The sequence below is a fragment of the Dermacentor albipictus genome, chromosome 1 (genome assembly GCF_038994185.2).
Source record: "Dermacentor albipictus isolate Rhodes 1998 colony chromosome 1, USDA_Dalb.pri_finalv2, whole genome shotgun sequence".
Classification (NCBI taxonomy): Eukaryota; Metazoa; Arthropoda; class Arachnida; order Ixodida; family Ixodidae; genus Dermacentor; species Dermacentor albipictus.
The window spans coordinates 337,063,219-337,088,571 of NC_091821.1; the positions used below are offsets into that span (position 1 = coordinate 337,063,219).

The 25,353-nt window shown below is 45.7% G+C and overlaps 1 protein-coding gene across 3 annotated transcripts in view; it reads left to right on the forward strand.

Annotated features, from left to right (window-relative positions):
* LOC139054561 (complement C3-like) overlaps positions 1 to 24,691 on the forward strand; it is a 190,169-nt gene extending 165,478 nt beyond the window's left edge. For all 3 annotated transcript variants that reach the window (XM_070531704.1, XM_070531705.1, XM_070531706.1), the window contains 7 exons: positions 2,418 to 2,505; positions 11,616 to 11,790; positions 14,434 to 14,541; positions 16,504 to 16,623; positions 20,733 to 20,819; positions 22,598 to 22,748; positions 24,459 to 24,691. In XM_070531704.1, the coding sequence (XP_070387805.1) occupies positions 2,418 to 2,505; positions 11,616 to 11,790; positions 14,434 to 14,541; positions 16,504 to 16,623; positions 20,733 to 20,819; positions 22,598 to 22,748; positions 24,459 to 24,633 (904 nt within the window). In that variant the 3' untranslated portion in view covers positions 24,634 to 24,691. The remainder of the gene's footprint in view (positions 1 to 2,417; positions 2,506 to 11,615; positions 11,791 to 14,433; positions 14,542 to 16,503; positions 16,624 to 20,732; positions 20,820 to 22,597; positions 22,749 to 24,458) is intronic.
* The last annotated feature ends 662 nt before the right edge of the window (positions 24,692 to 25,353 follow it).

Here is a 25,353-nt window from a genome sequence, read left to right on the forward strand (position 1 = left end):
CACTTTTACCGCGAGTTTGATGGCGCATATCTCAAAAACCCATGCCCTTCCCAAGATGTTTTTCTGGTGGTAATGCCTGGCAAGCTAACAACCAGCTACTATTCGTGAATTGCTGTATGGGAAGTAATTAATTGTAAGGTTAATATGCGAATATTTGTCAATAAATTGATTGTTTGTTTAGATTTCTCGTGTAAATAACGTCCGCCTCTTTGAATATTCCAGTTCAAGGAATGGAATTATGCTATCTGCCACAAGTTATTTTAATATCTCTGTGTAATTTGTAAAACCTAAAAATGATCACCTCTAATTGGCTGCCTTTATAAGCAAAACATACAACACTCAACTTGTCCTTTTCCCTTTATATCTTTATTTTGCGCTAATGGTCATAGGTTTTATGGTCTGAAATTGTTCAGCATGAACCGACTTGCCCAGCAGCACCGACTACTGTGATAGTGCAATGGTTAATTCGCGCGCATAAAGCTCATTCATGAGGAATGACCTTGAAATAGTTTGCGAAAGTATCCTAAATGCGGCTTGCGTGGCGTAGGCTGCGCACCGCAACGAAGTAGGCCCGACTAACACCCACCATGGGCGCTATAACGTAAAACTATTCCAAACTTTTCTATTCCATTTCTGCAATCAGCCCTCCTCTATGGGTCAATAACTTCTTTAGACCACCTCCACTTCACCTGTCTGTCACGCGACGTCACGAATACCGCGATAGCTCCCCATCTCATATGACGTGTGCACACTGATTATGCATGATTTGACCGAACAAAAGAAAAATAGTTATTTCTGATTCGACGCCTTTTCACCGTTAGCCCTCTGCAATAGGTCAGAAGCTTTCGGGCTGCACCCACTTCACCTGCCTGTTGCGTGACATCACACAACCGCAAGAACTCACCGCGTCAAAGTGACATGTACGCGTGAATGATGCATTAATACGCCGGACAAAACTGAATTTTCTTCTGAATAGCCGCAGGCTGCCCCGTTCCGAAAGGAATAAAAGATGGCTGCCACCAAGCGCTCAGGCACTGGCTATCTCAGGCACTGGCTATCTCGGTTTATTTGCGAACAATAAAACATTTTGCGCGGCCCTGTAACGTTTTCGAACACTTTTGGCGCGTTTACGTCCTCGCTCTGCCAACTCTTCTTTGACGAGGATCCTTCTTACCTGCAATTTTAACCTTCCGTTGCATGCCGCCGCGATTTTCGGCGAGCCACCGCAAGCTAGTAAGGAAAAGTGTACCAATCGCAGACGCCGGTACCACCCTCTTCATCGGGTTATCGATTTTCAGTACACTGGCTCGGCCCCATTGAATCCCTCTCCGCTTGAGCGTGCTCTTCGCGTCTTGTCAGCCAATTAGATAAGACAAACCCCGCAGTGCAGACAATGTCATTCGTTTTTAAAGCAAACAAGAGTGACCTCCTTAAACGAGGAGAGCATCTGATTGGTTTTTTCAGACAACCCTGCGGGTAGTCGCCCGGTGCTTGCGTCGGCGCATACGCAAATTTGACATCAGGAGATTGGAATAAAAACATATTGGAATAGTTTTACGTTATACGGTCCCATTATTTTTTCAGGTGTATATTTGAATTTAAATTTGAATTTATATTTATTTTTCCTGAACAAAATATACAAAAAAGGGGTGGCCACAAGAAGCTCCTGAAATCAGTTGCTTGACGGAGTGGCTGCCCCTTTACACAGCAGCAGCAGTTTAGAGAAGCGTTTGATACCAATGACTGCTTTGAAACACATCTACAGAGAATCAACTCGCAAGGGAATATGATCATTTTAAAAAATACCAAGAAACACGACTTAAGATTAGTAGGACAAATACAGCCAAAATTTATATACATACAGTATAATTAACAAAAAGTAATCTTGCATTGTTTTTTCTTGGTCACTGTGACATATCTACACATTTATTTTAAAAATTATTTAGCAAAGCGGGGAGGATACAAGTGATTTGTTGTTTTGCATATTTGTTATGAGGAAAACGTATGTGCCAAATATTACGCATTGCTACGATTTGTATCCCGGCAGTGGCGTAGCCAGAGGGGGGAGGGAGGGGAGGCACACCGAGCACATGCAGCCCCTCAAAATTTTTTATTAGTATGCAGCCTGCCTAACCCACCTTCCTGTTCCTGGTCAAGCGCGTGGCCCTTCCCCCCTCCTGAAGAAAATGTCTGGCTGCGCTATTGGGTCCAATCACTCCCAACAGCGCTTACTCGCTTTTCACAGTCTTGTGTGCTTACAACTAGTGTCACTCACTCTCACGGACGGATTGGAAACGATAGTGGGCGTGAGCATTAGTAAATGCTTACTAGTGAGTGTGGGAACGTACAACCGCCGTAGGTTTCATTCCAGGGTCACAGTGTTGTGAGCATGAGTACAGATCTTACCTTCTCGACAGGTACCTGGAGCCGAACGGAACAGGCATGGCCATACTAGACGTCGGACTCTTGACTGGGTTCAAGCCCGTTGAGGAAGACTTGAAACAGGTTTGCTCTCTCTTGACTTCCCGTTCTACTGCAGAAAGTATTTACATTCAACGACCACGCTGTGTAGAACCTTTAAGATTTCTACGCTATCTGTACAGCGCACACACACCCGCAAAATATTGCGGAGAGGTAACGGTCGCGCACCGCGAAGCGCCAGTGCAGCCGATGCCACCGCACGTCGAAAAAAACCGGTGCTACCTGTAGGCGTGGCCTCGTGTCGTCTGCTACAAAGTTTGGACAAGCCGATTTTCGAGGGGGTGGAAACGCCGTCCTTTCCCATGCGATGCACAAACACAAGGCTGGCTTGCCGATAGTGATATTCTACTGAAACCAACATTGGCTTCACCGCATGCAAACGACGACTGGAAGTCACGTCTTTAGGCGTTAGTGCATCTGCGCACGTTTACTTTCATAAGCAGCCGCGGTAGCTGCACTGGTACTCCGAGGTTCGCAGCTCCACCTCACAAATCGTTTACCGCACTGTGGAAGCTGCTAGACTCCTTAGCCGATAAGAAAGCTGAATGTTCCTAGATATGTGTTCCTCTGCAGCGCGTCGTCTCCTCACCGTCACAGTTAATAACCTTATGCGAAGTACATGCGCAAGGGTCCTGACAAGCGACATATCGCTGTAGCGTATCATGTACCAAACAAAAATAACTAATTTTGCCAGAAATCAGACAGTTACTCCCGGAACTATATTCCGCTGCGCAAGGATATTACCTCTGCACGCCTGGTACCTTCGGCAGTGCTGCAAACTACTTGCGCGTCGGAGTGTAGTTGTCCCTATATACGGTCCCAGAAAAAGCAAAGTTGCGCACACTTCCGCCATTTTGTTCCAACACAATGCGGCAAAGCCACTCATCGTGCATGCAAGAGTCGAACTAGGAAGAGCGGTTATAGATCCTTTTCGCACTAATCCTGTGAGCGCGCCATGTTTGATCATGTGCTGACGCGTCCTGCACAAGGCACACTCACCTACAGAATATTGCGGAGAGGCGGAGAGGCCACGGTCGCGCACCGCGATGCGCCAGTGCAGCGTATGCCGCCTCGCATCGAAGATGCCTCCGCTGCCTTCTTTACAGTGGATGTGCACGACGCCAGAGCGACTCAGCAAACCTCTGCTTCGGCTGATATCCTAGGTGGCGGCTAGGTGAACAACAGGTAGCTTTGGCCACAGCTTTAAAGGACGTGTAAGAGCTTTCGGAGCTAATACACCTTATACAAATGGGGCAGCAGCGTTTACGGTGCTTGTGCTAAAAGCGGTGATAGAAGTGTATTCCAAGATGTCCAAATATCTTACTTATGGATTAATCAGGATCAGTGTGTTTTGCGATTCATTCTTTATTTAGCAAACACTTCGAAGCAGCGGCTTTTCATGTTTCTGACTCACAAACGGCCCTCGCGGTGGTCATTATCTGATGGTTTTTTGTTCTGTCAAATCGCTCAGAGTTGTGCTTAGTTGCGATAGATTTGTTATTCAGAAGAACTTCAGTTTGGCCTAATTGGTGTTTACTGTATATCATATTAACCGCAAATAAAGGCGGGTACAGCGGAAGAGCCGTTACCGCCCGTGTTTTTTTTTTTTGTTCTCTTCCGCTGTCCCCGTCTTTATTTGCATTTAAATGTGATATACAGATGTGTTCTTGCTGCTGCCAAGGCTTGGAACGTTGATGTTGTGTACTTTGTAATAGCCGGTAGCGAACACGTATTATCCCTAGTCACTCGCCTACTCTGTTGACCGTCACGAAAGGCCCAGCTTCGAATATCCTTGTGCTTTCGGTGTAGGCAGTCACCTATACATCAGTGAACTGGTTCAAGTGTGCGACTCTGTGACGTATGACATACAGCTAAACCTTTTCCGACCACCGGTCTCTTATAGTGTCAATGACTTGGCATTGCACTCAGCAGTGATCCTCGCATCATCAACGACGAGTAAATATAGAATGGGCAGCGACCATTTTCCTGTGTTCGTCCACATGGCCGTATTTAGAACCAACGACTGAAAATCCTCTCCTGTCACGCAATGGTACATGCGCAGGGATGGTCTAAGCGAACCTTTGTGAGGCCTGTTCACGGATATGCTTAGCAGCAAGAGATTAGTTACCGCTGAGGTTAAGCTACCCGACCACTTCCCTGCTCCGGACTTAAAGCTAAAAAATTTATGCGCTGCTCGTAGAATAGCGGAACGAAGGCTGATGAGGACGAAGGGCGACTCACTAATGAATACTATATATAATTTCATTAACGCAGTAATCCATGGTTCCAACAGGAAACTAAGTAGAGATCAATGGGCAGCATTTTGTGCAAGCCTATTGGTCTTCTCGCTAGTCCCAAGGATATGATGGATCGTTAATAACCTTGCTGGAAACATTCGACCAAACAAATCATTTGAAACCCTAGCATTGAAGTTAGCAAAGACGCTCGCTTGTCTTGCGAATGTCTTTGCTCAAGTGTACCCTTCCGACAGATCAACATGAGTGAACGATCACGCATGTCATGACTTGCATGAACGATGACACGAATGACATCACATGCATTTTATTACGGTATGTCACGTCATTTATATTGTCACGACGTCAAAAAAAACAGGACGCAGGACCAGGATGTTAGAAACAAAAACCATCTCTGTATGCAGAGACCACAAGAGCCGACACGCCAAGTTCATCTGCTTTCAAAGGGAGCGTGGTCGCTGCTCGTGTCCCTCAATTAGTTTTCTTCTATGCTAGCCTTTAGTCTTGACATTAGCCTCGCTTCCTAGAAAGCATCGTCCCGATGATTTGTCGCCACGGCAACAGGACCAGGACATGGTGGCGGGGCAGTGAATTCACTCGGACAAATAGGGCTTCATCCGGACCGCGTGCACAAGCTCCGGTAGATGCCGTCGACGACTTGAGCAATGCGGACTATCGGGAGCAACCTCACAGCTGTGTTGTTATTGGGTGCAGGATCACTCCAGAAAGAGGCAGAAGCACAAACACACATCAGACTTGTATTGACGCACATAACACATATAAAACGGCGCACACACGCGACAGTTCTCCGAAATACGTCATAGACGACATGCATATATATATATATATATATATATATATATATATATATATATATATATATATGCTGTTGTAATTGTAACCGGCCTACAGTTCAGGCGGAAGGGCGTGTCGCCGCGTCGGACCACCTCGCGGGGCTCAGGTGGCCCTGCGCAACAGTCGATTTACGGGAGCCTCCGCGTGCCCGGTTTCCCTCCGGCGGGGTTTGCGCTCAGGAGCCCATGGCCGCAGTCACCGGGTCGCGTCCACAGCTGGCGGGGTAGCCCTGTGGCCGCTCACCCGAACAGTCGATCACCCCGGTTCAGGACCGCCAGCCTTCCTGGACCAGTTGCCCAGCGGAAGAGCGGGGCGAGGTAGCCTCTCAGCGGCCGACAGCGTTGACTCGGGTGTGGCGTAGAGACGCGGGCGGCATAGTTCTTGTGGGCCGGACGCCCAGCGAGGAAGCTCTTTGCCGTCGAATACCGAATCTCGCGCACTGCTCACGCCACGGGGCCACGGGCCACACTCTCTCTTACCACGCTTTTTGAGGCGCCACTATCGACGCTCTAAACCGGTGTTGATGATGATGATGGCTCTCTCGAGGGTGTTTGCAAAAGGTCGCTGTCCTCTTCGCCATCGCACGGCGCACTGTCTTCATATGTTTATGCTTCGCACTCGCGCGTACCACATATTATCACACTGACATCAGTGAGCCGCCGAAGAACTTTATACAGCCCGAAGTAGCGCCTTGACAGTTTCTCCGAAAGGCCGCGACGGCGAATGGGAGTCCAAATTCAAACTCTCTCTCTCTCCGGGCTCGTAGTCGACTGATTGGTGACGAAGATTATTGCCTCTCGAGTCATAATCCTGCTGCCTATGAATACGTATGCGAGCAACTTGTCGCGCTTTTTCAGCACGCTGAGTGAAGTCTTCAGCATCCGTTTCGATGCCACCGCATTCACGTGGCAGCATCGTATCTAGCATAGTTTTGACAACGAAATGCTTTCATTCGTGTTGTCTCTTGCTGAGCTGTGTTGTACGCGAAGGAGGCATACGGCAAGATTTCATCACAGTTCTTGTGCTCCACATCCACGTACATGAAGAGCATATCCGCGAATGTCTTATGCAGGCGTTCTGTCAGACCATTTATTTGAGGATGGTACGCCGTTATTCGTCGGTGAACTGTCAGACTGAGTCTTAATACTGTGTCTAATAGCTCGGCTGTAGATGCACTTCTCCTGTTAGTTAATACTACTATTGGAGCGCCGTGCCTTAGCACTACAATCTCTAAAAAACCGGGCTGCTTCACTTGCCGTGCCCCGCTCCAGAGTCTTGGTTTCGGCGTAGCGAGTGAGGTAGTCTATCGCTATGATAATCCATCTGTGAACCGCTGCAGAAGTTGGGAATGAGCCTAGAAGATCCATTCCGACTTGAGCAAATGGAGTTTCAGGCACTTCAACAGGATGGAGGAAGCCTGCTGGTTTGACTACTGGTATTTTTCTACGCTGGCATTCAAGGCATGTCCGGACGTATGTTGAACGGTCGCCGTCAGTCTTGGCCAACAGTATTTTTGCCTCACCCTACACAGCGTTCGTGTGGAGCCCAAATGACCGGATGCTGCTTCATCATGGCATGTAATACTTCACTCCTGAGAGGTGTTGGAACGACGAGTAAGTAGGTGTTTCCATTCGGAGAAAAGTTTGGCTTATACAGGACGTCGTTACGCAAGCAAAATGACGGTAGTCCTCTTGCAAGAAGCCTTGGGACAACCAAAGTGCGACCCTCCAAGAAACTAATAATAAGGGGTTGCAATTCCGGGTCGTCGCCTTACTGCTGTGCGATTGTAGCTGTGTTGACAACTCCTTCGAAGGCTGCATCGTCGTCATCTTCTGCAGTGGCACATTCGAATGGGGCACGAGGCAGACAATCGGCATCCGTATGCCCCTTTCCCGATTCATAGACAATAACTGTGTCGAATTGTTGAAGCTTAAGGCTCCAGCGCACCAATCGTCCTGATGGATCGTTTAAGTTCATCAGCCAACACAGGCAGTGGTGGTCACTGACAACATCAAAGGACCAGCCGTACAAATACGAGCGAAATTTCATGCTGGCCCACGCTACCGCAAGGCACTCTTTTCCCGTGGTGGAATAATTCGCTTCCGTACGGGAAAGGGTTCTGCTTGCATAAGCTATTACTCGTTCAGTGCCGTCTTGCCACTGCACGAGTACTGCTCCCAAGCTGACATTGCTGGCGCCGGTGTGAACCGCTGTCAGGGCGTCTTCGTCAAAGTGTCCGAGGACTGGGAGCTTTTGGAGGCGTTGCCGCAGCTCGTTGAATGCTTGTTGCTATTCTTCATCTCATACGTACACAACGGCAGCTATTTTGTCGGGTTCAGGTCGTACACCTTCATTGCTAACCACATGATTGAGGAAGAGAAGCTCCTCAAAGCCAAAGTGGCATTTTTCCGCCTTCAGCACAGCGTTCCGATTCCGCTTTCGAGGACTGACGCTGCAAGGAAGCTTCGACACCTGGCACGTAGCCTCACAGTGACCGAGTGGAACTCGCAAAACTTACGACTGACACGACTACATCGACTAAACCCTTCCCTGCAGCTCCGACCTCCACCCGGACTTCCTCGACGTGAAGCTTCGCTTCTCTGTCGCCTTTGGTTAGGAGTGGCCTTCACAAAGGCATACTCTACATTAATTGGAGTGACTGACAGTGCAGCATGCGAGGTCTGTGGCACCGAAGAAAACATCGACCACCTGCTGTGCCACTGTCCAAAATATGCCCTACAGAGATAAGAGCTTGCCAAAGCTTTCCAAAAACTGGACAATCGGCCGCTTTCTGTGCAGGTGCTGCTGGAACACCGCCCCCATCGCCCGTCGGCCCATAAAGCGGTGAAGGCACTTTTGTGTTTCTTAAGGACGACGGGTTTGTGCGACCACCTGTGACTATTAGGGCAATTTCTGTAAAACCACACGCGTCAGCGAACTTGCCGCAATTTCCTTCTTTCCTTCCCTCCTTTCTCTCCCTGTGATCTTTGCTGTCCCCTTTCCCATTCTCCCGGTGTAGGGTAGCCAACCGGACGTTATTCTGGTTAACCTCCCTGCCTTCTTCTTTTCTCTTTCCTCCCTTCCGGCTTCAGCGTGAGACCGGCAGATCGGATGGCTTGAAAAAACACATGTAGTCGCCTCAGGGGCTCGTCAAAAATTGCAGAAAATGCAATCACATCGTCCAAGTATACTAAAAATATTTGCCATTTGAGACCTGAGAGTACTGTGTCCATTAGCTGCTGAAATGATGTCGGCGTGGAGCACAAGAAGAAGGGAAGTACCTTAAGTTCATAGAGGCCGTCAGGAGTCACGAATGCAGTTTTTTCTTGGTCTCTCTCGTCAACTTCTATTTGCCAGTACCCGCTCCTTAAATCCATCGACGAGAAATAACATGAATGTCACAGTCTATCGAGAGAATCGTCTATACGAGGTAGCGGGTAAACCTCTTTCTAGGTAATCTGATTGAGCTTGCGGTAATCAACGCATAAATGTAAGCTGCCTTCCTTTTTTTTTTACTAACGCCACTGGCGACGCCCAAGGATCGACTTTTCTATGGCTGAATAACGTCGTCTAGCTTCAAACTCTCTTTTTACCTGACTTTCTATGGCTTCGCTTTCCCCTGAGGCCACCCGATACGGATTTTGCCGTATGGGCCTGGCTGTATCATCAGTGATAATTCGATGTTTGTCAACGGCGTTTGACCAACTCTCGACGTCGGCGAGAAGCAGTCCTGAAAGTGACGTACAAGCTCCAGAAGGCTTTGCTTCATCGCAGGCAGCAAGCTTGGACCAACATCGATGGATAGATCTGGAAGCACAGGAGGCAGGCTGGTGGAACCACCTTGCTTTACAGTGAAGCAGCATGCGACCTGACTGAACTCTTCGGCGTAAGCGAGTGTCATACTTCTCGTAAGATGCGGGCGCTCATGGCTAAAGTTTGTTACGAGAACTTCTCCGCGTCTAGGCTTAATGTTGACGATGCCTTCACTTGGCCTCCTCGTTTCTGTAGGCCTTCTAAGGCCTCTTGGCTAATCTTGTAGACAGCGGCAAGGAGAGCGCACAGTTCGAATTTAATGAAACTGGGCACGTAGCCGAGGCCATACTGGTGTATGGTTTTCCTGTTGCCGCCCTTCCTCACCACGGCTAGCTTCGCTCGCCGTGTGGTCGAGTATCATGTCGCATCAGCGAATGTATAGCTATAGCGTGCTCCCAGCGCGATCCATGCGTAAGGCTGTCACGCTGCACTCATCCTTGCGTTCTTGTTTGTGACACTTGCGCGTCAGGGGCTTTGGCATTCTTACCGAGTCATCCTTCCATAGTTCAACGAGTCTCGGGACTGACTTATCATAGGCGGTTGATGCCTGGCGGATTGTCGTGGCCGAGCCGGATTACTACGAGGAAGCTAAGCGAGGAGCATCCGGCCGGCATCCACGTTCTGTCTCTGCGCGTCATGGCCCTCATTGCTCGATTCAATGACTGCCTTAATAGATAATAGGCCTGCCTATCTGTAGAGCTCGGTGTTCTGCGTGTGCCGTGGCTGACCAGTAGTGGCCTTTATAGGCCCTCCAAATGGAGGACTTCCCGTTGCTTCAAGTGTGTACCGTTGAGCTGGAGAGATGCAGCTCCGTAGCCGGCCTTAGAAGTCGAAGTGGCCAGGCACAGCGTACGAATGGTGCAGGCTTCGGCACCACCAAAGTGCCTGTATACCAATGCGGTGGATCAAGTGAAGCTGTTTGCGCCACGCTTGCATAAGCTGCCGCAGCCATTCCTTTGGCCCACCGTTTTTGCTGAACGAGAAACACAGAATCCGCACTCACCGCTCAGCTGGACGCCCGATAGGTTGGGCGGTAAGAGTGAGGGAGATATTCGCCCGTTCACTTCCATGGCCGCCAACGAGAAGAAACATTGTTTTCTCGGAGGACGGCTTCATGTGGGTAGGTAGTAGCCAGGCATCGATGATTTCGAAAGCCAGCTGTATGGTAGCGCGGACTTCTTCGGTAGTAAGGCTGGTGTTTTTCCGGTCCACTGATAACGTGATGTCATCGGCGTAGAAGGTCAAGCCGATGTTCAGAACGTTCTGAAGTTCCCCATGCAGGCCTCTCATTATAATGTTAAATAGAGTCGGCGATAGAATGGCACCTTGTAGTACGCCCCCAGCGTTAGAGAACACCCTAGATTGCCTCTGAGTATAATTAAATGACATTACATGAATAACACGTCATGTATGTCATTCGTATTATGTATGTCATGTCATGCGTGCATGTCATCCATGTCACGTCTGCATTCCATATCATGCATGCAATGCCACTGTCATTTCACGCGTCTCATGTGATGTCATACTGTCATTCGTGCCATAACGCTCCCCATGCATGTCATTCATGATCCCATGTCACACATGTCTCGTTATTTTTTGTCATGACATCTCAAGCGTGCATGTCATTCATGTTACATCATGCTGTTCACATTACAAGCCATTCATGTAATGTCACGCGTGTAACAAACAGCGGATTGTAATGTTCATGGCAATGAAGGAAACGAAGAGTTGGCGTGGCGTCCATGAAGTTAGATTCTCTGTAGCACGGTGGAACATTTGACGTCATTTTAGACCCCTTGATGGCGCGCGGCGAGGAGCGTCGCAAGAGGCGCAAGCGGCGGAAGGAAGAGGTATATAGTCGCAAATCTGCTCCGTTTGGAAGCACATACGTACAAGGACACTGCGAGGCCACGCGCTCTCACGTGTCCCGCAACGCTTTGGGGATGACTGTGCGTTCAGCCTACTTGCTAACGTTCACAAGCTCTCAGCGTGCACTCGTCACAATGGTAGGGGGTTGATTTTTTTTTTATTTGTGTCGGAAGCTACTATACCGATAACATGCTTTGCCCAATTGGTACGCCTGGTATTTCCGCCAGCCTGCTTGCCCGATCCATCGTAACGAGACACGCTTTTAACGTAACGACGCAAACACTTTTATGTGTTCATCGCATTGCTGCGCATCGTTCTCCAGGGTTTATTTTTATTCTGCAGTTGGTCGTCGACGGACACGTGGACTACTACGAGGTGGCCCAGCGAAACGTGATTTTCTACCTGCCGTCCATTCCTGCGGACAGGCACGTGTGCGTCCAGTTCGGACTTCAGCAGGACATTATTCTGGGAAAGCTCCTGTCGAGCGCGGTCAAGGTTTACGCTTACTACGAACCTGGTGAGAGATTGGCCCTTCCTGTTGGTCTCACGTTCCAAATTTGCCAATTGAACACGAAGAAATTAAGTTTTCGCAAAGAGGCTCAAGTTTACCCTAAAATTCGGTTTTAATTTCTCGCAAGCCACACATGGGTCTTGTAGGTCCCCGTCCCCCCGCGTAGCATAGCAAACCGCACAAACTATAGTTAATCTCTCTACGTTCCTCTCTTCCCTCTCTCTTTCTCTATGGCACTTCATTTTTTCTGACGTTGGTCTTTTTTTGCGTGTGTGTATTAAATTTCTGACGTTTTAAATGAACATGTTCCGAATGCTATATATACATTAACTTTGTTTATGAATATACCATTACTTGTATATGCAATGACAGCCCAAAAACTGATGAAAGCAAGTCAAATCTCCTAAAATTCAAGAAATTATTGATACCAAAAAGTTCAAATAAGTATACCATGCGACACCGCAGTGAAAGAAGAAAAACAAGGAAAATACGAGAAAATTGTAAGTCGAATGGAGGAGGACGTACATAGATCCTCCTATGCAAAGAAATTAAGGATAAATTATAGGATAGAAGGTTAAACAGGACTGTGCCCGGTTCTGTACGGAATGTTTAAGAGTGCAATGAATGTTTACAAACACGATGCTTATGATTGCTTTTCAAGATTGAAAGGTAGAAAACTAAACCAGTGCCCGGTTAGCTATACAGCACTGTGGTGAAGGGAAATGGAGAAAATATTTACAGTAGGAGAGGAAGTGAAAAGTTGAGGCGGACTGTTATTGCCGATGTATTGGAATATTCAGCGCTGACTCGCAGACTTTCGCTACGTCTGGTTTACTTCAAGAGCCACGGAAGCGCCCGTGTTACCTTCCGCAGCTGTGACGTAAAAGACCTTGGTCCCAAGATTTTGTTTAGCGAAAAAGGTTTTCCGCCTAGCTGGTTAAAGCTGAATTCACACGACGGGAAGGATTGCCCGTTGTGCCTGCGCACGAGCATGACGTTTCTTAATGCTACGAAATCGCGCCTCACACGAGAAAGCCGCTGGCGAGCTGCTTGCGAGATGATTTGCTGCAGTTCACCTACGTCAAACTCGTCTGCGGTGGAATTAGTCGAATCATTCCGACACTAGTTGACACTAGTTGTTCGCAGACTCGGTACAAATAATAGACAAGAGGTACTGTAGGGTTGCCCCTGAGTCCAAGATTATTTCCCACCAAACAGGTGCTTCGCGACTAATATCCATTCCAAGGTGCCGCGATTACTTACACGGAAGTGCAACCGACAGCATGCTGATGCATGACAAATCTGAGCGACATGTCTGTATAGCCTATATAGCATCTCTCAGATCAGCAGGTTAATGCGCATATACAATCTTCCAGAGCTGCACTAAACGCCGTCAGCATCTACAAAAGCGGATTAGGTGTGGTTCACCCGAAACGTTCAAGTCATGCACGTCGTTGCGTGCGCAGAAGTCGCCAGCCCTCCTTAGTGGCGTTCGCACCACGGTGGTTTGGATTAACGTGTTAAATTATGCGGTTTGAACATGCCAAAACCACGATATGATTACGAGGCACGCCGAAGGGGGGGGTACCCCGGAATAATTTTGACCACCTTGAGTTCTTTAACTTCTTTCTTCTTTCTTTCTTCTTTCTTTATTCAATACTGCAAACCTTGTACAGGTCCAAGCAGGGTGGGTCAAATGACAACAAAACAATAAACAATAATAACAAAGTTTTAAAAAAAACATCAAAGTGTGGCGAAAGGCAATAAGGAATCATTCCAGTCGGTTACCGTGCGAGGGAGAAATGAAAACTTGAATAAATCTGTTCGCGCAAAATACGGTGTCAGGGAATTAGGATGATGGTGGCGTGTATGCCTTGACGTTGAAAGCAACAGATATGGAGAAGGGTTAATAGCTAACTTGCTCGTAAATGCAAGTGCACGGGTGCTTTTCCATTCCGCCCCATCTATATATGGCCGCTGTGGCCGAGATTTGATCCCGCGACCATGTGCTTCGCAGTGCAACGCCATATCCGCTTAGCAGCCACGCCAGGTCACTAAAGTATTCTCTGTCAAGCTCTGAGCTCGGAGAACAGTATGACTTAAGCTGCATGTTAATTTTGGCAGATCAATGTCGCTAGCATGCAGGCGATCTTGCCTATACCAGAAAGCTTGGCTATGGAGTGAATATGCGGCATTGCGTCGTTAGGAATGGAACATTTTCCGAAATGTGTATCGGGAGGGAAAAAAAACAGTTTTATTCCCTCTCTTTTCAAAAAACTGATAGTGTTGAGAAAAATTGAAACTCCAGTAGAAAAAATAGCGCACATTTATGTTTTCAGCACTATATAACAATCATCTTTAAATACGCGTTAATTACGCAGAGAACGTGAAGACAATAGAATGAACAGCTTCTAATTTTCTTCCAAAGACTTGTAATCTGAAAACAACAAAAAAAGTTCTCTTGGTGTCCGAGTCACTCTCGCTGGACACATCCCGATTATAATCGGTCGCGGTTGTTTCCATATTCAAGTTGGACCGTACGTAGACAACTTATCGAACGCGTTTGTCTTTGAGCCGGTAGTGAAGCTTGTTGTAAACATCTGTTTCTTTATGAGTTTTAATTTTCTTTTTTTTTCGTTTACCTCGCAGAAATATCATGCACCAAGTTCTACTTACCGAACACTACTAGGCCGCTTTTAAAGTTTGACTGCGAAAATCCGTCGTCAAAGCACTCGCAAGTGTGTACCTGCTTGGAAGGTGAGTTACTTGATCATGCCTCTGAAATCGCTCTCACTAGAGTTAAGAATATAGCGGCGCACTATCACTGAAGCGCACACCCTTTTAGTTAGCCTAAACGTGACGAAATAACGTACAGCGAGTGTTTACTCGTTGAATTTTTTGTTAAGAACATGCCTATATGCACCTGCAGACTTTATGCATAATTTAAGTGGAAGCTTTACGCCAGGAGTTTCTGTCTTAACACATGGTAAAATATGACATTCATTGCACAGGATTTGGTGATGTTTGTTGCATTTCAAAGAAACAAAAAAAAACTTAAAATCTGTCGACTGCACAAGGCTGTTTTTCTTATTTAGGTGGCTAATATTTTTACACAAATTGTTGAAAATCGATGCCACGAAAAAAAAAACGTAACGCAATGTTGACACTTCTGTACCTCAGTAATAAATGATAATATCACAATTAAGTAAACTGCACATCTTATAGCATGAAAGCGGATAAAAGTTACGTACTGTACATTGCTCTGAAATAGGCAAATAATTTGTGAACAAGACAAACTTTTGTAAACGCTGTAAGAACTTCACGTAAGTTGTAAACTTGTACAATGCGTTTGTCAGTTTAAGATGTTCTTACAAATGCATTTTACAAAATGGCAATATCAGCTTTTGATATGGCTTTATGGATTTATTACCTTTATGCGTCATTTTGTTTTCTGTTCCTAATGTTAAACAATTTTTACTTAGAAAATCAACGCCCTGAATAAGTATATTGTTGCCTACAGTCGGTATAATACAGCTCTCTCAAGTGCTACACATTTCGTTCAAATCGGTTGAGCAGTTGCTTACTGTGAGAATTACTGCGTTTCACTTGTGTCTGAGTAGCGAAATCAGAGTTATAATTGTGCTAACGCTTCCTCTAAGGCTGGTAACGGCACGCAAGTATTTTTTTTTCGGATATTCCAACTACAAATCACCAGGATGACACCAGTTTTCAAAAAAATTATTTCCAAAGTGTGCGACGAAATACATTGGCGTTGTAGTCATTCTTGTGCATCCATGCAAAAAAACTGCATTTGATTTTAAAAATTAAGTGGGAAAACAGCGTATTTTTAACCCAAGTTTGATAGCCCATTTCTCCGAACCGGTGCCATACACAGGCATAGTACGAAGTTGATACGCCTTGCAAACTGACAGGCAACAGTGCATAAATTGCAATAAGTGCGGCTACTTAATTAGTTGCATAATATATATATATATATATATATATATATATATATATATATATATATATATATATATATATATATATATATATATATATATATATATATATATATATATATATATATATATATATATATATATATATATATATATATATATATATATATATATATATATATATATATATATATATATATATATATATATATATATATATATATATATATGGATTAGTCGAATATTGCTAATTAGACGATTACGTCTTTCAATTTACAAGTTAACCTGTTAACCTTCCCCTCCTAGAGCGATCCAGTTCAAGGATTACAGTTTATTATCTGCTACAGGGCAGTTTTAAAAATCATCTAGTCGAAAAACACAGTGGCCGCTGGATCCAAAGCACCTTCTCGGAATCTCATCCTGCGAAGCTTTGTTTAAATGCATAAAGAGTGGTGAAGCAGATGTTAGTTTCGGTGTTATTGCAATGCCAGTGTGAGATCATGCCGCCTGCTGTCGCCCAAACCACGTCATCCATGTTACAAGCTTGCCAAACGCAGCCCCTTTGCATCTCTTTGGATTCACGCGAATGTGCTGTCGCGCACCCGTGCTCAGCCATGCATTGTCACACATACGGCGATCATTTAAAGAGCTGGTTTTGGCGTTGGCATGGTAGAAGTATATCTGCCATTGTGGTGCAATGTTGAGAGCATCGAGCTGCTGTACTGGGGAACCGAATTTTATCCTAGCATACTTCATGTAGGTGGCTGCCCTCCTAAGGATGTCAAGGATGCGTTCACGAAAGATGAAGAGGACGCTGTCATGACCATCAAGGACTGCCGAGAGGGCTTAAGATACCACGCCTGCGATGCGGTTGATTTTGGTAATCTTTTCATATCCACGTAATTTGTTTTATTGTGGCTCTTTTTTACACTAATAGAAGAGTTTACTAAGAACCAGCGCAATATTATGGGAAGGTTATTCTATCGATGACTCACTGATCACGCTGAAGGGCATATAAAATTGTTGCCTAATCACTGAATGGACGCACATTACACTGAATTTTAATACTTACCATTAGAACTATTCAATTTGAAGCACATGTTGTGGTTGCCCAATTGACACTCGTACGGGTGCTCAAAGAACATTTACTGCAACTTATATCCAGAATGCAAGGCAGCCGCATATGTTTGTCTCTGCTTGCACTGTACTTGTGAAAACTTACATGCTTCATAAAACCTGAGCGCGTGTTCAGAGCTTGCTCTCTCTCTCTCTCTCTCTCTCTCTCTCTCTCTATATATATATATATATATATATATATATATATATATATATATATATATATATATATATATATATATATATATATATATATATATATATATAACTTCTGTATGTCCGGTGCATAGGTAGTTGAATAAACGAAGGAGCACACTTACGAAAATTCCATTTTTAATGGTGTAACGTTTCGGCCGTGGCACGGCCTTCGTCAGAATACACACAGATACAAGTGCGCACCCGCTTTTATGGGCGTGCTCACATGGGCATAATCAGCAGTACATGCACGTGTACACTTGCAAATAATAACAGAAAAAGTACAGCAGTAAGTATAACATACGCCGATAAATTTTATGTATGAAATATCATTATGGTATCACGATGATGGTACATGAAGTTACAGAATGATATCAATTGCGACATGGCAAAACTAGGAACAAATTGATTTGGCATGGTTTGTCAACTCTGTACAAGAATATACACATCAAGATATGGCAGACAGGCACGACATTTTGCCTGCGCTCTCGTTGATACCGGATGACACTGTGTTAAATTTATGAATGAAAAAGGATTCTCGTACTTCTCGATCGTGGTGCGATTTGAAACCTGATTGTATTACTGTTGCTTTGATGTTGTCAAACGTATGACCTGGCAGTCGAACATGTTTAGACAATGGAAGGTGCGGCAAGCTGTTAGCGTGTGCTTTGTGGTTGTTAAATCTGATACGAAAAGATGTTTCGGTCTGACCGATATACTGCATATGGCACACTGAACATTCAAGCAGATAGATGATGTTAGTACTAATAATAATATTTGGTGTTTTACGTGCCAAAACCACTTTCTGATTATGAGGCACGCCGTAGTGGAGGACTCCGGAAATTTTTGACCACCTGGGGTTCTTTAACGTGCACCTAAATCTAAGCACACGGGTGTTTTCGCATTTCGCCCCCATCGAAATGCGGCCGCCGTGGCCGGGATTCGATCCCGCGACCTCGTGCTCAGCAGCCCAACACCATAGCCACTGAGCAACCACGGCGGGTAGATGTTAGTACTGTCGCAAGTGATGTCACCGTTGATTTTAACAGAAAAATTAGATGCTGTGCTTTTGGCAGCCATTGATGTGGTCATATGTGCACAGACTTTACAACTGGGCTTATTGCAAGGATGACAGCCAGTAGGAGCAATCGCTTTAGTCTTGGATGAGGTTACTATGTCACGCAGATTCCTAGAGCGACGATAGACCACTCTTGGCGATTCCGTGAAAATGTTTTTAAGTCAGTCGCTCTGTGTCAGTAAGTTATAATGCTTCCTGAGAATGCGCGACACGTTAGGAATAGATGCAAAATGTGTTAGGATAAGGTTAGTACGTGAAATTGGCGCCGATCGCTTGTCCGTGCAGATCAGTTCTTTCCGGTCGAGGTAGTCGGCCCTTTTAAGGGCATCGTCAATTATTTGTGAAGGGTATTTTTGTACGGTTAGTGCGTTGCGAAGTTGGTTACAGTTGCGAGTGAATTCGCTGTTGTCCGAACAAATTCTTTTGAACCGGATAGCTTGGCTGTAGGGAATGCTCGTTTTGCAATGTTGGTCATGGCCGCATCTTCAAAGGAGAGTACCCTTGTCTTCTTTCAAAACAGTTATCTACGGCATTAGGCATGGTCGGTAACAACGATGTGTCTTATCTGTCCATTTTTGAGCGCTGTTCATACCATTTTACAGTGGGCCCCTTTTCCTCTTTTCCTTTCATCTTTTCTTGTCCCTCTGTGCTGGGGAGCAAACCGAACCCACCTCTGGTCATCCTCCCTACCTTTCCTTCGGTTTCACTCCTTTTAAGAATAAGTCTTATCTGAAGCAGCAGGGGTCGCTAGCAGGAAACTATTTTCCCGTAGGTGCATTTTCCCACTGCTCACAAATAGCACCGCAAGTTGTTGAGCAACAGAGAATAGATACTTTACTTTGTGAGAAAACTTTCGCATTGGTTCGTAGAAAGTCACGGCACCTGTTCATTTCAGTGCGTTCCAATGGCGCTTCAAATTCCTGTGTCATGGCGTTCAACATGAGCTGCAGCTAAGTTCTCTTTTATGCGGCTTAGGGCTTATATATTATTACCGGAGCGTAATTATCACGTCTAAGGTAACCCTTAGCCTAACAATGCAGCTTGATTGTTGCGTGCACTCAGTTCTGTATGAGTTGGCGCCACCATTCTGCCTTGAACCCCTTTCGACCACGGAGATCACAGGGGCTACAAGACTGCCGGATGTGGCTACATTTGATAACTAAACATCCTTCCAAATACTCGTATTTTAGACCAATTTTTTGTATGTCGGTGTCGACATGAGGTTTTTCAGCCACAGACACCGTGCTGCAGCTTATCTTGAACGTGAATGTACGTACTGTACGGCTATAAGTATCCAGACATGGCAATTATGCCTTTTCCTCAAAGTACTGCTCACATGTGTATATAATCTGTCGTGTGTCAACAAGTCTGAAAAAGAAACGTATACTGTCACGTCTCAACACCACAAAGGCGCTAATTGAACGTTTGCCACGTGTCAAACCACCAGCCCCCTATCCAGACGTCAACGCAGCGTGGACACTGACGGTTGAAGTGCGCTCACCCCACCATTACCTGGAAACCTGAGCACAGGATGAAAAGGTGGGAACCACGACAACGAAATCAGAGGCGCAGTTAATTAGACGTGTCAAATCACCACCCATCCTTCTGCACTTATCCAGCCGTCCACGCAGTGTGTAAACCAGCTGTTGCAGGATTCCACGAAAGGCCCTCACCTCGGCCTTTACCTGGCAGCAGAAGCTTGATGTGGGCGAGTTGGTTTTGCATACTTGAAGAAAAGAGCGCTACGAAGACGCGGACTAAAAGAGGAACATGTACGGCGGACAGGCAGGACTGGTAGCCAGGAGTGCCTGTTCGACGGACAGGACTGGCAGCCTGAGCAAAAAAAAAAAAGAAGGCGCAACAACGACGAACGAACTAGGTGTCGCCGGTTGCTTTCTTCCCACAGATTCCAAACCACTACTTTTCGGAGGCGAAGTTACTGCGGATTATTGCGGACATGGGCATGGTATTGCAACGGAGTCGACGGTGGTGAATTGCTGCTGGACAGTCTTGAGATTCCCTAGTCGACCAGCCTAGGGAAGACGACGGTATTAAATGCAGAGACTTTTCGAGAGTGAGGACAGACGGTCCTGATGTGAAGTGAGACGTTTAACGTGCTCCTGCAGGGAGTGGGCTTCCGTACTGGAATCGTGTAACTAAGCTAATAAACCCTTTTTCCTTCATTTTCTACAGCCTGGCGTAGTAGCCGGTGGGCTTGATGGATTCCATGCCCTGAACGCCGCCCTAGCTGCAACAATACAAAGTGGACGGGGTTCCTCATTGCGTGTCCGTCTATTCGCCAGTTTCCTGTTTGCTCGCAATCTTTGTAAGAATATCCTCATACGGGCACTGAGCTCGCACTCTCTTTTTCTTTCCCATTTCTATTCCCCTCTCCCTTACCTCCAGTGTAGGGTAGCAAACCGGATCCTCGTCCGGTTGACGTCCCTGCCTTTCCTCTTCTTGCTTCCTCTCTCTTTGTAACAATAATTAAGTTTGCGCAAGAGTAAATACCTTCCGGCAGGTGGCCACTGGAATCGCAGTGATGCAGACGTTTGCGAAATGTTCTGCTTTCCATAACACGGCTTTCCTTCTCCCCACAGTGTGGCTTGGTAAAGCTCTAAGCAATACAACATCCAGGGATGGATTCTTCTACGTGGAGTTCCTTATCAGCCAAGTACTGAAGCCAGGTAAGTACGAAAAGTTATGCCAATTTTCCAACTCAAGTCCTTCCTCTTTATTTCAGCCATACAAAATCCAAACTACCCATGCTTGATTTCTATTGCATGCACTGTTTGTCTATAGCCTTGAAAACCTTTGTAAATGTTTTGTAACAATGCGAACTGGATTACATGATTGTAACAATTCAAGATTATCTTTCTTTCTGTTATATGCGTTTACTTTTCTTACCATCACGTTATTACACTCCTTTTGTTCACCTTCCCCTCTACCCCAACGCTGAGTAGCAAGCCGGAAAACAGTCGTTCAGGTATACCTGTCAACTTCATTTTTATAAATCCACTTCACTGGTGCGTGCTTCTTATTCCAATCTCTTGGCGTTGAGCTTATAATTGTTCGTTTGAGCGCAAGTATCATGGTCCACTAATTCCTTTCAGTTTCTTTGATAGATTCTGAGCAGCGCAGTAGCCACCAAGGAGGGGAAAGATTGCTGCAGGCTGGATACTTCGCATAAAACAACGTGCGCCAAAACCCACCCGACCCCCTCCCCTGGGCGAGTGCGAGGTCTCTTTTGCCCCTAGTTGTTCAATCGAGCGAGATCACGTGCATGAGACCTCACTCGCGTAATGATCGCGTAGTGGCTGCTATTCCCACAACGTAAGCGAAGCAAAGCGCGTGCCACATTCATTCAAGTATTAGAAAGCATACATGCTTAACTTATGATGCAGCAATAGTGGGAGCCCTGTGGTCTAATCTTGAAATTGTGCTAGCTCCCTATTTCTGTGTAGCCCGTCATGGTCAAAGGTGGTGAGCGCGAAACAGAATCCCTCTGCCTTACTATCCGAATCTTTACACGCCATTTATGCACCCTACGTGCCGGAAGCGGAGGTGCCATATTAAAACAACCATCGAACTTCTGCAACAGATTTGAAACTTGTAAGTCTGCTGATGAGCGCGGGTTGGAGTTTGATGGATTATACCTGCTATATCTGGGCTTGAGCTCTCTCAACCGCGACGATTCCCGTTCGGATCGACAAACGAACTGCCGAGCTATGCTTCTCTGGCCGCCGAGTGACAGAAATTTTTTTTTCCCTCTGTGATAAGCTCAGCAAACGCAGACTCGACGTCATCCGTTTCGGACAGAGCAACAGCCATGGCCGGATTATCATTTCTTTGCGGCCTCCATTCTGACGGTACTTTAAAACCAGCCTGCCGCCAGCATTGGGGTAGATAGCATGTGGCGACTCTGTCGTCGGATCTCCTCGATCACCGTGGAAATGCATTTCAAAGCCCGTACGCACCACGAAACTGTTCTCTGCGGAAACGTCGGTCATATGGAAGCACCCTTAGGGGCATTCTGATGGATATTGAATATTATTTGAGCAAGACCCACCGCTTTAGAGGAATTGCCATAGTGATCTACAGCACGTGTTTTCAATAATTTAGACGATTCCTTGAAATGGCTGCTGGATAGTAAAGGTCTCCCGGCAGGTTATCTGCTTATAGATCCGGCAGAATATTGCGGACGGAATAAACACTCTGTCGTCGGCATAACCTATAGTCTGCGCATTCTGTGTAGCAATCTTTTATTGGGGGCGTCGATATAGGTTCCGCAAATTAAGATTTGGCAATTGAATAGACGTTAGAGCTGCATTTTTACTATATAAGTTCTTTCGTAATAAAAGCTTGAACTCCTAACGGATTCCAGTAGATATTGAATCTCATTCTCGCGGAATGTTTACGCCAATAAAGAAACACACAATTTTGCTTCTTGGTTTGGTGAACGCAGGCGGTGAGTCGGAAACCGAGCTCGTCGACAAAATACGACAGATCAAGGCTCGCGACCACTGTGACTCATTTCGCCTAAAGAACAACGAAACGTACATCGTCATGGGCATGGACAGTAAGAAAATGGAGGAAGACAGCAAGGGAGAGGAACAGTGAGTAAATTATGGTTCTCAATATGTGCACAGTTTGGGAGCAAAGTCGTCAGTGACGGACGGACGGACGGACGTCCGTCCGTCCGTCCATCCATCCGACGGATTACTTTCTCTTAAGTAGTTACTCATGGCAGGTTTCTTTTTCATTGCCGCCACCCATAAGATTATTTCAGCCTCTCTGATTTTCCGCTTGACGTTTTTGTTGCTGTGTTGCCCACCCTAAAGGCCGCATACAGGCCGCATACAAGCCGCATACTAAAAACACACACTCAACGCCCTCTGGAGGCCCTCTAACTCACCGCGTGCGAGTGGCACATGAACCGTCTATGACGGGACAGCATGAATGAATAGCAGATTCCTTTGTTTTCTAGATTCTATAAACCTCTGGATATTACCGCCCAGGCAGTTTTTGCCTATCTCTTCCACGCATTTATGATTCCAGCATGAAATTGAAACAATGTCCCGGCCCAGATACTGAGAGCCCAGATATAGTTTTCTCGACTGCCAGTAGCAAATCGAGACAAATTGGCAAAGCTGCGCGCGGAGTCAACGCTGCGTCAACTGCAACGAGGGGTGCAAACGCGTGAGAGTTTCCTACCTGATCTCCAGCGGAATCACAAGACAGTTCGGTGCGGACTCATCGTTATGAAACGGTGCATCAATGTGCTCAACGAACCGAGTTGGGTTTCACCGCCAAAGTGCGTGTTAGGCGAACAGTAACTTAGGGCTTATGAAACGTACTAACCGGAGCCATTGTACCGATCACACATTGCTTACCCATATCATTGTAACTACTTTCCCTATCTCCGTAGGGCTCTAAGTTCCTGCATGCGCCTATAGGCTTGCGGAGAAATCAAAACGTCATAATTTTGTTCCTCTCCCCTGCAAGCAGGTGTGTGTAGTGTTGTCCCTTTCAGGAAACAACTGCTACCATGTTTCTCGTTCTTTGTGTAGTAATTATAAATGTTTACGACGTTCATAACAATAATAATAATTTATAAATATGACTTGCCCAGAGACAACCTTAATGTCTGAGTGCTGGCGCATGCATATAATAAACATTAAAACAGCACTGCAGGGAAATATAGGTTAAATAAACACCATCATAACAAGAATAATTCTTTCTGCCAAATTTTTGTTTTATACCCTTCTAGGTTTTCCCACCATAAAATATCTTTCATCGGTAAACCCTTATGCGAGGCTTTCAGTTTCCCGTGTGTGTGCTACGAGTGCTCCCTCCCTCTCGCTCTCTCCCTTCGTTCCTATATACCCTGCCCCCCTTGCAGGATTCAAACCGAACGTGCGTCTAGTTGACCTACCTGCCCTTCCATTGCTTCTCTCTCTCTCTCTCTCTCTCTCTCTCTCTCTCTCTCTCTCTCTCTATCTCTATCTCTATCTCTCTCTTACGCTGACATGCAACATACCTTCTTTAATTTCGCATAGCGAATGAGGAAACGATAGCATGCTTTTCAGTTCCGGTGTCCACGGCACAACGCCTAGCTTTGTGTGGTTAATTCCTTTTTTATGCAGTAGATACACTTGCGGTCTTTCACAATTAACCCCTTAAAAATGTCAAGTTGTCCTTTGCGGTTTAACGTTTTGAGAATCGCTTACGTGTAGCTTTCTTTTTGTTGCGAAGAACTTCGCAAATTCGTAGTGAAGAGAATATCAAATCTCAGTTCGCTCCATGCCATCTCCTCTCTGTTCAAGGTACGTCTACGTGATTGACAGCGACTCAGTGGTGATCCAAATTCCGTCTGCCAAATCTAAGACTACAACGAAGTTGAATGCAAAACGGGGCGAAGGAAGACCATGCGAATGGGGAAAGCTTGTCACCTGGTTCATCGACCAATTCTCCAACGAGACTACCCGTTGTTTCTCCTGAGCACAAGAGAAGAACGCAACGGCATATTTAGGCAATAAACGGCTGGATAAATCTGCAATTTTTTGCGTGCTTCACTCCTCACTTATTCACCGAGTCTTTCAGACTATCTTTGGGCATAAACGAGTACGTTGGAGTATAAGATGACCAGCCACTTGGCTTTTTTTTTACTTTCTATTGATCAACATCACTAGCACCAGCATCCAAGTTTCAAGTTTATTCATCAACGATGTAAGTTTTACCTCGAATTACAAACAATATTGCTAATACACAGGGAGCCACAATATTAGGTAATGTCAGTACTCGCATACACGACCAAATGAAGAAAAAGAAAGATTCATCAAGCAGTGGTTGCGTTAACTGAATTGACAATTTAAAAAGGAAAGAACAATGAAAAAAGCAAAAAAATATAAAGCTGTTTAATAACAGCGACAAAACCTTTTTCCTAATAACCAAGCAATACCAGTTAACAATACCACAGATATGGAAGTATATGGCAAATAACATTATTACAATCACAGCAGTCAGTTGCTAGGACGAAGAGAGTCATTGCGTAAAATAATTCCTACTATGGTTCTGGAATACATACTCTGCGGGTTATGATTTAATAGAATCTGAAATAGAATTCCACAGTTTCTTTACTGCAAAAGTGGTAGTGAACTTTCACCAGTTTCTGCGCACTTTAGGCAAAAGACGGTTATCAAGTTCAGAGAACCCGTTAAT